General features: G+C 41.5%; 1 protein-coding gene across 1 annotated transcript in view; it reads right to left on the reverse strand.

Moving 5' to 3' along the window:
- Positions 1 to 853: 853 nt before the first annotated feature.
- The window catches only part of ALG13 (ALG13 UDP-N-acetylglucosaminyltransferase subunit), a 94,092-nt gene continuing 81,949 nt past the window's right edge, over positions 854 to 12,996 (reverse strand). Inside the window, exons 29-31 of the mRNA XM_075186268.1 lie at positions 3,836 to 3,998; positions 3,112 to 3,409; positions 854 to 1,559 (exon numbers count right to left, since the gene is read on the reverse strand). Coding sequence (XP_075042369.1) covers positions 3,135 to 3,409; positions 3,836 to 3,998 — 438 coding nt within the window. The 3' untranslated portion in view covers positions 854 to 1,559; positions 3,112 to 3,134. The remainder of the gene's footprint in view (positions 1,560 to 3,111; positions 3,410 to 3,835; positions 3,999 to 12,996) is intronic.

Below are 12,996 nucleotides of genomic sequence, written 5' to 3' on the forward strand. Positions count from 1 at the left end.
CTGAATGACAGGCGTGACTTGATGACATCACGCCTGTCATTCAGTGTTAACAGTGCAGAGAGGAAAGAGGAGGGACGCCGGCGCTGCGATGAGGTGAGTAGTTTCTATATATTTTTTTTTCCACTATCCTGCTCCCCCCACCAACGCAGGGAGCCCCGAACCCGACCGCAACCCTCCCCCTCTCTCCGAGGGCCCCCCTCCGCTGCCGCCATTAAGGAAAGAATAGCAAAAAAAAAAAAAAAAAAAATCAGTAGAGGTTATGCGCGCGGCGGCGGGCCGCCCTCGGAGAGAGGGGGGCCCGGGGCACGTGCCCCGTGCCCTCCCCTTAATCCGGCTATGCTCAAAGGATACCACTCATCCTTCCCTGCTGACAAAAGATATAAGATCATTTGTTGCATTAACCTTGTATAATAAAAGCTTACCATACTCTGGAACTTTTGATTTTTATGTACATAGACATTTGTACAAAACCACTTTTTGTCATGCATGTTCGATGTTAACAATTCTTGCTCTTTTAAAGAACCATATACCTAAATATATTTTTAGTTGGGACTCTTCTAGTATGATAATATTTTAAAATTGTCTGCATTTGCAAAGTATGCATGTGTGTGAATATTTATAATAGTTAGGCATTAATTGGTACAGTTCCTACTTCCATGATCAAAAAAATCGCTGGTTGGTAAAATATTCCAGTGTATTGGTGAATAAGCTTTTTATTTTTTGCTTTTAAATAATCCTCCTTGCTTCAGTATGGATATCTCTATGTCTTGTTTGAGTATAAGTTCTGGTCTTTTTGCAGAAGACTTGTGTAATGTAATGGTGATACAAATAGAATCAGATGGTACGCAATGTCTTAATTCAAGGATTTCAACATGTTTTCATGCTCTCATTTATTTATAGTGATCGTGAAAGAACAAAAATGTTAAATCACCTATTGTGCTAATGTGACATACAAACAACACAAATACCCAAATATACCCAAAACAATATGCGAAAAAAACAAACAAAAACCCCCAAAAAAAACAACCAGGTAGAGTAATACTGCTTCGGTACTATAAAGGCGTAAATGGACAGGTTAATGAAAAAAACAAAAAAACCCCCCCCAAAACAACCAGATCCAGTTTAGCTATTGCAATTACAATGTTTATGGTCCAACAGTACTTTTTGTATCATGAGCAAAAAATTGTGTGTGGAAGTAATCCTGTGATGTAACTGGTGATCTCTACGAAGTGCCACACATTGATTAAAACAAAAAACGGTGAGGTAAAATGGGTCAGTAGGTAGCATGTTTAGCAGGTCCACTAGAGCATGATGCTTAGAAACCCATCTGCAAATACAGAGAATTCTTCAGCAACAGGTTTAACAGCTAGATAACTGTCAGTCCAGCACACAATGTGTATTGTTCTTCAATAAAGACAAAATTGTAATTTGCAACTCTTCTACCCCCAGTCCTCACCACCCAAGTTCAGTGCCAATGTAAATCTGTGTAAATAAGGAACAATTATTCTGTTCTTAGCAAAAGATTCAGCCACATTATGATACCAAGAACACAGCAGAGCCTGGAAGAAAGAAAAAGAATGTTATACAAAATTTAAAATCATTGTACTCTTAGCTATCACTAATAATATCTATTTACCCATTTTTACTGACGATACAATAATGTCACTTGTATTATACTTGCAAAAAATAAAGAAAATGGACATGGGTGTGAGAATGCTGCTATTGTTCTTGCCCTAATTTTATAAGCTGTAAAATTATAAGATAGCCTTACCTGCCAGCTACATGTCCTTACAAGTCATATGAGTGGGAGAAGACTGACTGAAGGGCAGCAAAGTTACAAAAACACTCCAACTTATTATATTAATAGGACAACCCCTGAACAATTGTACAATGGAGAGGGCCTTCAATGATATAATAAACCTTTGTGATCAGTTAGATTATTTAACCATAAAAAATACACTTACAAAATAAAAAGGTTTAAAAACTGCACTGGAACAGTGGAGACTTTTCTTCCACCATGAAGAGAACAGTGTTCCAGGCCCCATATTTCAATAGTCCAAGCCATGTTCGTCCGTCATATGGCGCACCCATAGGCTTTAGTGCATTTTTTTTTTATGATTTATGGTTAATAATCTGCTATGGTGGCGACTGTTTGCTGAACTTCTGTTCAAGACCGGTTTCCAGACCTATTAATTGTGGTACAAACTCACGGACATATGAAATATTATGGTGGAACGATCCCGCTGCTGAGACTTTCTGCTATATTATTCATGATCTACATCATATAGATATGGGGCAGTGCCAAGTGTTTGTCCTTTTATGTCACTGTACTATTTCAATCTTATTTACACACAATCGCCTTGTCATGTCAAAGTGATTGACATCTTCAACACAAGTAATTAAATTGCTTTCCAGCAATGTGACAAAATTCAACCTGCTTAGAACATCTTAGTCATACTGCAAAGTTACTCTGCGCGCATCTGATCTGTAAACAAGTCATAGCTATCAATACACCATTTACTCAACCTAAAGATGTATCAGCTTTCTTGCATGATGCGACAAGTGTCTGATCACGTCGTCAATGTCCAATGGTCAAGGTATTTTTATCAAGCCACATCACACATTTTTTACATGAAAGTGGAATCAATGTTGTGTGATCCAACACATTTACCTCAGTCTGTCATGTGTCCAAGTGTACCATCAATCTCAAACAGAGTTTCCACATCTCTAGAGGGTCAAGGGTGCCAAAAATTGTAATACCTACTGAACAGTTATGGAGGACTTGGTGTGCCATGTCTGGCTCATTGCAAGCTTTTGTTTTCCCTGGACTTACTGGCTGGTCTCTGCTAGGATATTCTCAAAAACAGCCCCACAGCTCAGCTTCAAAAACTACTTGTGTCAAAATTTAAAGCAACAGGGCTGGAGCACGAGGGATTAGGTTACATTGTAGGGCTAGAGCACAAGGATTGAGTTTCATTGTAGTAAGCTTGCATCAGACTCTGCAGCTCTTTCAGAACTTATTTTGGACTGTTTCATCCACTTCTAACACTCACTATTTTATACCCATGACAGAAAAAGAAACCCTTCAAGAGTAATTTTGCTCCAACATACCGAGGATTCATCTGCTTCTCCTCTCATATCGTCTGGGGCACAAAATGAGCAGATGGAGGTGGTGTTGCTATGTAGTTTACTTGGTGAATGTGGCTGGGATTTACTGTATTATGTATCCGAGGTGAACTGCTGTAAGGGGGGCTCACAGTATGCCATGGTCCTACATAATGATATGTAGGCACAACAGACACACACGAGTCAAAGCCAGGTAAAGGAGGCTGGTTATATGGATCTGGTACAAAGGGGTAATACACTGGTCCAGGAGGGGGCGGCATACAATCCACATTTGAAAATGGGCCTGAAATAAAAGCAAAACACCATATATGAATATTCACACATTAAAAATTGTGTCATTATAGCGATTCAATATGCTACGATTTTCCCAGTGTATTCCCCACTTTTTCAATACGATATCCTAAATGGAATTGTCCGCGGACAAAGAATTTATTGGCTTATACAAAGTACATTGCCTTATCTTTCTGGTGTGCTCAGTCTCTACCAGGGCCTTTATTTTAAACCAGCAGTTATTCTTCGATGCAATCCTTCGAACACAAGAGCATCATAATATTCCAGAATAATGAACAAGTATGCTTAAGTGGCATGTGAAAGCCAATAAATGTAGGTAGTTTGAAGGCAGAAAAACATTTACCTTACCAAATTTAGATGTACATAGAATGTTCAAGAGTCTAACATTTACCAGGAACAAAGCATTAGCTTTACCTACCTCCTGCTTCCAGTGTCACAGGTCTGCTATCATTGTACACTGTAGGCACGGATTGATCAACTATAGGAACAGGTTCTTGAAAGCCTTGGTAGGGCTCAACATGTGGTGGTGTTGGTACCTGTTGCACATAGACCATGGAGTGCCAAAAACTTTGATGATAACACTAAAAATAAAAAAAGGCAGTAAGTAATGTATATAACACAGAGACTAAACATTTGAAATACTAAATTAACATTTTCACACAGTCACAAGAATTTTGAAATAACATTGTGCAATAATTTTCTTTTCCAAGTTTATATTCTGTATCACAAAACAAAAATGTCATTTTCTTTTGAAGCAGGAGTTTGAAAAGGCATATTACATGGTTTTCTATAAAGCAGAACAAATAATTGTGTATTCATATCAACAAGCATGCCATTGTATAGCTCAGTTTAAATGTTAAAGTCACACCAACAAACACTGTGTCTAGTACAAGAGAACTACTACATTAAATACACTTAAATCCACAATGTCGAGGGATGTCCAGAACGGCGGCCCAAGAAAAAACAGAAGACGGCAGGGCTAGGAGCGCCCATGCCAAAAAGACAGAAGTCCCCCACGCGCCAAACCGGAGAGGATGCGCCGCTGGATAGAGGGCCTGGAAAAGACCCAGGAGGAAGGGCGGTTTCCAGCATGGAGCAGGTAAGTGGAATTCCTGCTAGATAGGTCAGGCTCAAGGCCTGGGGTGTATTTCAGGCATTACGCTCAGGGAGCATCAGTGGGCACAAGGCCTGGCAGCATTAGGGCACAAGTAATCAAGTCTGGGCTCGTGGCCGCATAATTCATAGTGCTATAGGCCAGGCATGGCTAATCTGTGGCACTCCACGTGTTGTGAAACTACAAGCCCCAGCATGCTTTGCCTATATATAGCAGCTTATTGCTGGAAGGGTATGCTGGGACTTGTAGCTTCACAACACCTGGAGTGTCACGAGGTTAGCCAAGCCTGCTATAGGCCTTTGGGCACAGTCAGGCTATAGCCCTGTGGGCAAAGGGGCATTAAGCCATTACCTATAAGTATTAATTCCCTAAGTGAGACCGTGCCTGGTCTCTTCCCCCTTGAGGTAAGATGTGACCATTTGTGTGGTGGTTGCTGGCAGGTAATAAATGGGTACACAGTTTACAACACTATACAGTACTTTCCTAGAAGATCCAGAAGTCAGGCCCCAATTAAAGGTAGGCTGTTGGTATCCGGTAAAGTATGCATTTTGCGATTTGTGCCTTGAAATTGTGGGGCGAGTTACAGCAGTGCACTACACCCAGTAATACTAGTAGCAGCGTTAGAATTGCGCAGCGGCCGATCACAGTTGTTGGTAGGATCAGTGCAATGCTTTGTTTTGCGGATATTGTTAGAATTGACACTAGTGTGGGAGGCACATTTTAGCAGGGAGCTAGGTCTGTGGGGTGGTTGCGAGTCGTGTGTGCCAGTTTCTAGGTTACAAGCAGAAGCATGCAGACAGCTATCAAGGAGGCAACCGTTTTCCGGTTTCATCTCTCTCTTGGTAGGACCCTCACCCGCACACCAGTGCGTAGGGTAATTGGGCGGGATTCTTCCCTGTCCCGAAAATCCATAGCCAAGAGCAAAACGAATAATCAGCAATTTGGGTAGAGTTAAGTAGCTCTACTCTCTGTAGTTGCCTCCAACCGAACCCCTGCCTTCCAGTAACCCATCTGATTTAATCCCCTGACTACGGTGGTGTGGGAAGCAGTTTTTTGGTGGGTCCGTGTGGATGGTAGGTGGACCAGTTGTGAACAAGGTATGACATCTGTGTGCATCTGTCATTCCTTGCAGGTGTTACAGCAGCACAATAATATTTATAAGATTAATAAGAGAAACAGGACATATGGGAAACCACTGTTTTAAGCGACTGGAACCAGCATTCTTCTATTCTGCCTAACTTTAAATTATAAAAGTAATATTTAATGGTAAATTAAAGAACGGGTGGTCCAAACAAATACATATAATAATGTAAGGTGAAAGTAAAGCCATTTGCATTGCATTTTATTATATCAAGACAAGGTCAGAAAACAGCCTATGGTCTTCCAGATGATGTACATGATTCTCAGTAGGATTCCAACATGCATTCTTTGAAGGGGAAACCGATTCCAGGGGCTCAACCCTATATGGTTTACAATAGAGTTGACAAACTAAACTAAGCCACTTCAATGCAATACAAGGTGTATCAGGCGTATAATTTGCTATAGTTGAATAAACAAATTAAATATTGACTGCATTAGTGTCAAAAATGACTGTATAGCACTCTGAATATGAAATAGTGGTAGTGTTATCCAAAAATAGGACAGCTCTTAAACTACATAGTAAAAACAATAGACTATATCAGGGATATGAAATAGGTGCCAAGGTAAACACAAAAAAAATTAAAAATGGAAGCAGTGAAAGTAACATGAAAACAGGATATACTTTGAAAATCAATTGAAAAAAATCTATTATAGAATTCTGTTTATCACTTTTAGCTATTTTTATACATTTTACCGACTTTACACTGCATTATCATTTACCATAGTAAATATCTAACAGCGCTGATAAAATCTTCGTTTTACTGAGTAATTTAAGTGCTAGGTCAGTTTGTCTGCTAAACACCTTCAATCAATTCACCTGAGAATCTGAATACCAAGCACAGAGTTGTGAGTAGATTAAACAGAAATAAAGCTCCATGTGCCAAGACTTTATATTTTTATTATAAAGTATAGAGGTCCCCTTAAATGCTACATACACACACAAATACATATACATCTATTTATATGTCCATCAGAGTAGAGAAAACACTCCAAGGTGAGAAATGCTTGCTGTCAGGGGAACACTGCCAACAAAGGGCATTTAGATTATCAGAGTGTCAGGTTCCACTTAGAAGTAAATCAGCGACTCTGTAGACAAGAGACACTGCGACACATTGGGGAAATACTAAAGCTGCCCCTAAACTAGGGATTGCTCTGGAATAGCTGCATGTAACACCTTGCACCCAAAGCTAGCATCCTGACACACAAAGCCATGTAATGTTGACAACTGTTCGGCTGAAGAACCATGACTTGCAGCCCGCGAAGCAACAACAGCATTGGTGGAAAGAGCTTTCAAACTAAACCGCACTGACCGCTTGACCAATGGTGAATGTATACCAGCGAGCAATTGCTTAGATGTTGGCCAACCATGCTTGTGGTCATCATACAGGATGAAAATGTCATTAGTCTTCTGAACGGAAACTTTTAGGTCGACAAAGTACAGAAAGACTTGAATCAACCAGTAGATGCAACAACGCGCCCAAAGTCTGAGATCCAGGATAAAATGCCGGAATGACAATCTCCTGATTCAAATGAAGAGGGAATATGGCCTTCAGCACAAGAGTGTTTAGTGTGAAGCACTGCCCTATCAGAAATAGATATCAGAAGGGGGGAGGGGAATCAGGAAAAAAAAAAAAAAGGGGTGGCTGGGCATAAAGAAACCCTTGTAGAAAAGTCTGGATATCCTTCATTACCGCCAACCTGTGCTGAAAGTATATTGAGAGCGCCGAAACCTGTAGTTTCAGAGAAGAGCCATAGGCTCTTGTCAAAACCATCTATGGAAAAGACTAAAGCAGGAAATGTGAAAACTCTTACCTTCAAACCACTGGATGTAAGCTTTTCATACATAGTAGTAATTGGCAGAGGAAGATGGTTTACCAAAAGATCTGGACAAAAAAAAATTAAGGGAGTATCATGTTCTGAGCAGCCATTCTGTTTCTACGTCAATGGAGTGACCCCGTTCTCTTGAGTTTTTGAGTACCTGAGGGATGAAAACAGGTATACCAGACAAAGCGCCACAGAATAATCATGGCATCTGTGTACCTCACCTCTGAATCCCCAGATTTCATGCAGAATAGAGGGACCTTGAAGTTCCTATGGGACACATTGACATTTATCCCTGCTCTCCTGGTTTAATATTGACGTCAGGCAAACACCTTAAAGGGAAGAGACCTCTCCACTCAACTGGATCCTGTTGCGACTGAAGAAATCAGTTCTTCATCCCCAGGATGAAGATATCCTATAAGCACCAGGATATAAAGCTCTGCCCAGGACATGATCTGCGCAGTCTCCCACATCGCAATGGCACTGCGCATTCCCCCTTGGTGGTTTAGGTACAGTACTGCTGTAGAGTTGTCTGATTGGACCTTGAGGGGCCTGCCGGTCAAAACCCAGAATCAAGGATAACTTGGGCAGATTGGGAAAACAGCTTTGAAATCCAAGAGTGAATAGTCAGTTGAATGTGTTGGGTGGAGAAAACATTTGGATAGTGCCTTTCACAACAGGTCATCTAAATAAGGTGCGATTGTGATGCTCTGAGGGGGCAGAATAGCGTCCAGGACAGCCATAGTTTTGTGAAAACATTTGCAGCGGAGGCAAGACAAATGGGAAAAGCCCGGGAATGATAATGAACCACCCTGACTGCAAAGGCACGGATGATCTTCCCATATGGAGCACGTGCAGGTAAGCATCCTTTTTGTCCACAGATGCCCAGAACTTCCCCTGCTCCATGCTTGTGATCACTGAACGCAACAACTCCAAAACTAAACCCCAGAACTTAACCGCCTTGCTGAATTTTACATTTTAATATGGAGCGAAACGATCAGTCCGCTTTGGGACCAAAACGCTTTCCAAAACGTGGGACTTGAGCAATCACGCCCCAAGACTAGTAACTTCCGTATAGCCTCCTGGAGCACCAGCCTCTTAAGTCACCACAAGAGGGCAGACTTGTGGTGAAGAATCTGGACAGGGGAATGCTTAGGTGGTCTATGAATTAGAGTCACAATCCAACAAACCCATCTATCTGAAGTAGAGGCTCTGGGAGTTAACTGAAATTGCATCCAAAGATGCCTGACCTAAAAAGTCAAAAGCTTCCTGAATATGTCCAGCTATTGCCCTAGGTCTGTGTTCCTGCAGACCCTTAACCAGGTGTCCTGGCCAGGTCTAAATGGCCTGGTTGACCCAATGCCAAGACTGCCACAGCCTGGGAAGAGAGTTCGACTATGGTTGTCGCCAGTGACTTAGCCCAAGCCTGTTTCTCCATGGCCGCTGGTGCAATTGCAGGCAACTGCTGATCACGGAAATCTGCCTCACATGCAGCACAAAGGATATCTGGGCCAGACTGTCCACAAGATAATTTTGCATTACATTTGACACAAGTATAATGTTGGCACAAGCAGAATTTTCAGTGGACCCTTTAGTCTTGGAAGGTGCTTTTTCAGACATGATATAAATTACAATTACACACCATTATATAATGTAAGTAAATGGGACCTCACTTATAACAACCTATAAAAAGTATAATAAGTTATTAAATTAAATCAGAGGCCGAACACTATATAACCGATATCAGAGTTAACAGACTTTTAAAAAGGCAGATAACAGCACATAAAATGCAGCAAAACTAAAGTAGAGCAAGAAGGACTACAACAATACTCAGTGTCGGACTGGGGCATGAAGGGCCCACCGGGGAATGCAACGCTAGGGGCCCACCAAAGGGGGTGTGGTCAGACATCATAGAGGTGGGACCAGACACTAGAGGGGGAGTGGTCAGTCCACGAAGGACAGATAGCACCTTAGTGCAGTATATAAACAAAAGACTCCTTGTGATTTCAGAGTAACCAGTCACCACGACAGAAACGCTCATCCTCGCAGAATCACAGTTAGATTTGCCCGTATGTTTTAGAACACCTACACAGGGACATTTCACACTCAATCACGGACTTTCAGTAACATCCATGTAGTATAATTACCTATATTGAAACATGGCTGAAGCAGACGTTTATAGGTAACAGTATTATGATTTTGCCACAACAATGTCACAGTTTATTTCTTGCACTTCATTAGTTATGCCACCCTATAAAAGTCACATAGCTAGTTTGAGACAATTGGTGTATAACAATCTACTCTGCAATGAAAATCAAAGACACCTCAAGTTCTATTAGCAAAAAATGACATATACATTCAACATCCACTACCGGTCCTGCCAATAACGGTGTAATAACTGAATTCCAGGCATTTCTGAACACCAATGTTTAAAACTCTAACAGGACAGAAACTATATTAAACAATCGGGATGCTACATGGTGAACAGACTTCTCTCATATAATCCAAGTACAGACAATATGATTCTGGGGCTCCCATAATGCATTCAGCCAAGTGATCTGGCGATGTAAACATCTAACAACGTAGAATGAATCAACTCTCTTCTAAATATTCTTCAAACACAACTCCTACAGGCAATATATTATTTTTCACATTACTTCTAAGGATCGTAAGTTAGCCCTAGGCTGTAAGAGAAGCCCTTCCTGGTTACACACACACACACACACCGAGGACCTTTTCAACTAGCGAAGCTAATGTTATACTATACTTCTATCTTAGTCAAGATGTTTGGAAAGTTCAGCCTGTCAACAAATATGCAACAATATAAAACAACTGGTTAAAATATACTTACCCAAAAGTTGATCACTGCAGCCTCTCTGCTCTTCTCCCTTTAGCGGCGGCAGGAACATCAGCTGACAGGGTGAGGGGACGGGTCACATGATCGCTGCTGCGATCGCATGTGAAAGATGACTAGCTGTCAGTGAAAGCCAGTCATCTTTCAATTGAGATCGCAGCTGCGATCGCAATTGAGCAGCGGGGACGACGTGAGGGGCCTCCAGGTAAACTCCGCCCACTGGCAAAAGGGGGTGTTGCCGTACGGTAGCCGAGTCTATCGGTAGTTTAACCGGAAGCCCGCTGGCCCAGTCCGAGGCTGACAATACTATATATTCAGTAGCAAACTAGTTAAAGCCTAAAATAATGGCTTCAGATGAGCAGGACCCAGGACCGGGAACTACTACAGCATTGCGGTGTTGAAAATGCCATGCCCTGCTGAGGAGAAATCGCCATACTGAGAAACACACCCTCTTGCAAAAATCCTGTTGCTTGGTCTGTCTATATGCCAGAAAATGTCACCCTCCATATACTGCCCCCCTCCTACAGTAATGAAAAGCCCTCGTTACCCTGGCACTGCCAGTACTGTACTCTCCGTTATGGAGCTCTGTATCGGGGGTCCTTGCTGCCTCCTGCACACCTCGTTGGAGGCCAGGTTTGCGGTGTCCTGTGGCACTTGCATAGCTGCCGAAGCTACACTCTGCGAAGGAGATCTGGTCCGGCAGACGACCCTGCATAATACATGCTCGTTGCCAAGGAGATGTGCAGCCTACCGCCAGTGCTCCGTGGGAGCTCTGCGACTACTATGTATAGCACGCACTGCTCCTTAGCATTCATCATGACAGTGAGAGGAGCTGGCAGGCTACATTCCCGCGATCAGCGTCAGAGGTATTTCACCCCTAGAGAGAAATACCTGATCAGCAGTAAGACAAATAAAAACCTAAATAAAAGTACAAATACTAAATTTAAAATTGTAACATAATAAAACATAGGGTAAGAGCCCATATATTATATATATATATATATATATATATATATATATATATATATATATATATATATATATATATATATATATATATATATATATATATATATATATATATATATATATATATAAACCAAGCAGTAAGTCAACACAGTACATAACATCGTTCGCTCAGTATATAATTTATACATTACAGTAAAGCACTATCTTTATCACCCACCAAAACACCTTAGGACACCCCAACCTCAGCCCGGTGATGTGGAAACATCCTGCAGGGTGAGCAAAAAGCTCTTAGTCTCACGAGATTTAGAGTGCCACAGCTTGCTCTGCAGGCTGTCTGACCGGAACGTCGCACACTGTCCAGGGACTAGTAGTAGCAATCAGCTCCCTCCACTCCCCACCCACCTCTCTGCGGACTAGGGAAAAAGTAAAAATGGAAAAAATAAAATTACCTGGCTGCTTCAAGTGGCAGCCTGGAGGCCTGGAACCCCGAGGAATGCCTGGGCCCCAGTATAATCTGTACCCACCCCTCTCGATGCACCTGCCTACTATACCCTAATGTGTCTCAGTGCCCCCCAATGGTAGGGAAAAAAATACTGATTACATTCACATACATTACTAATGTAACAGACTGCTACACTACACCATTCTAGGTATTTGCCTATTTCAGCAAAGAGTATATGTTTTTGGTTTGATTATATGTTTATTATTCTCTAAAGTCTCCCGTTTCCATCTAGACACCATGTAATATAAAAACATACATTTTCTGGATGTCCTAGATAAGACAGTTTATGTATTTGTAAGGATATCGCAAAACTGATTAGCTTAGTGCAGTATACGATTAAGGAGTAGGAGCTCACTTTATATACTCAGGAGCTGATGCAGAGTGTGACACATGCAAATTAGCATAGCGCATTCCAGAAAGCAGACAGACGCATATGTGCCTTTGCAAACTTGTGTTTGAAAGCAGCTTATTTTCTGTGCTCTTTTTAAAAAAATAGTTATTTACCCCACACTTTGCGATCAACCCTGTAACATCCACTTAGTGTCTACCTTCTGGAGGCAGGCTTTATACCACACAGCACGTGTCCCCTAATGCAATGAATTTACAATATTTAACATACGAAAAAGTGTACTAGAGAACCAAGCCCTCTCGAACTTCACCGATCTGAGTACAGAGCCGGTTCAGTACTTTTGCGCACCCTCGAAAGATTAATTCATATTGAGTGATTATGATGTACACACTGATGAGAGTGAGAATGATGACAGTGTAGATTACAGTTGCTGGGATCAAGCTGAGAGAAGGAAGCTAGCTGATGCTGGTATACGTGTTAATAATTTGGGTAAAACGGCATGTTGGCAATTTTATGTTTTTCTACAGTAACCTTTCACCTTTATTAAAAATGTGTTTTTTTCTTTAAAAAAGGCAAAAGCTTTTTTACATTTTTGTTTTTGACATTTATGTTAGAGACTTTTGTAATGGTGGGTTCCTGCAGGGTTGAATTAATATCATGTTAGGATGAAGTTTTCAATCAATCATTCTTTCAATTGCTTCTCTCTCGTATGTGTGACCACGTGCTTTGTTTTTCTCTGGGTTCACCATCTCCAACCCGCAGGGGCACCCTGGATTGGTCTTCATCTGATAAATACGTGCATCCGGGAAGGGGTTGGGGGAGGTTCGCGC

Source organism: Mixophyes fleayi, chromosome 9 (assembly GCF_038048845.1).
Source record: "Mixophyes fleayi isolate aMixFle1 chromosome 9, aMixFle1.hap1, whole genome shotgun sequence".
In the NCBI taxonomy this organism is placed as follows: Eukaryota; Metazoa; Chordata; class Amphibia; order Anura; family Limnodynastidae; genus Mixophyes; species Mixophyes fleayi.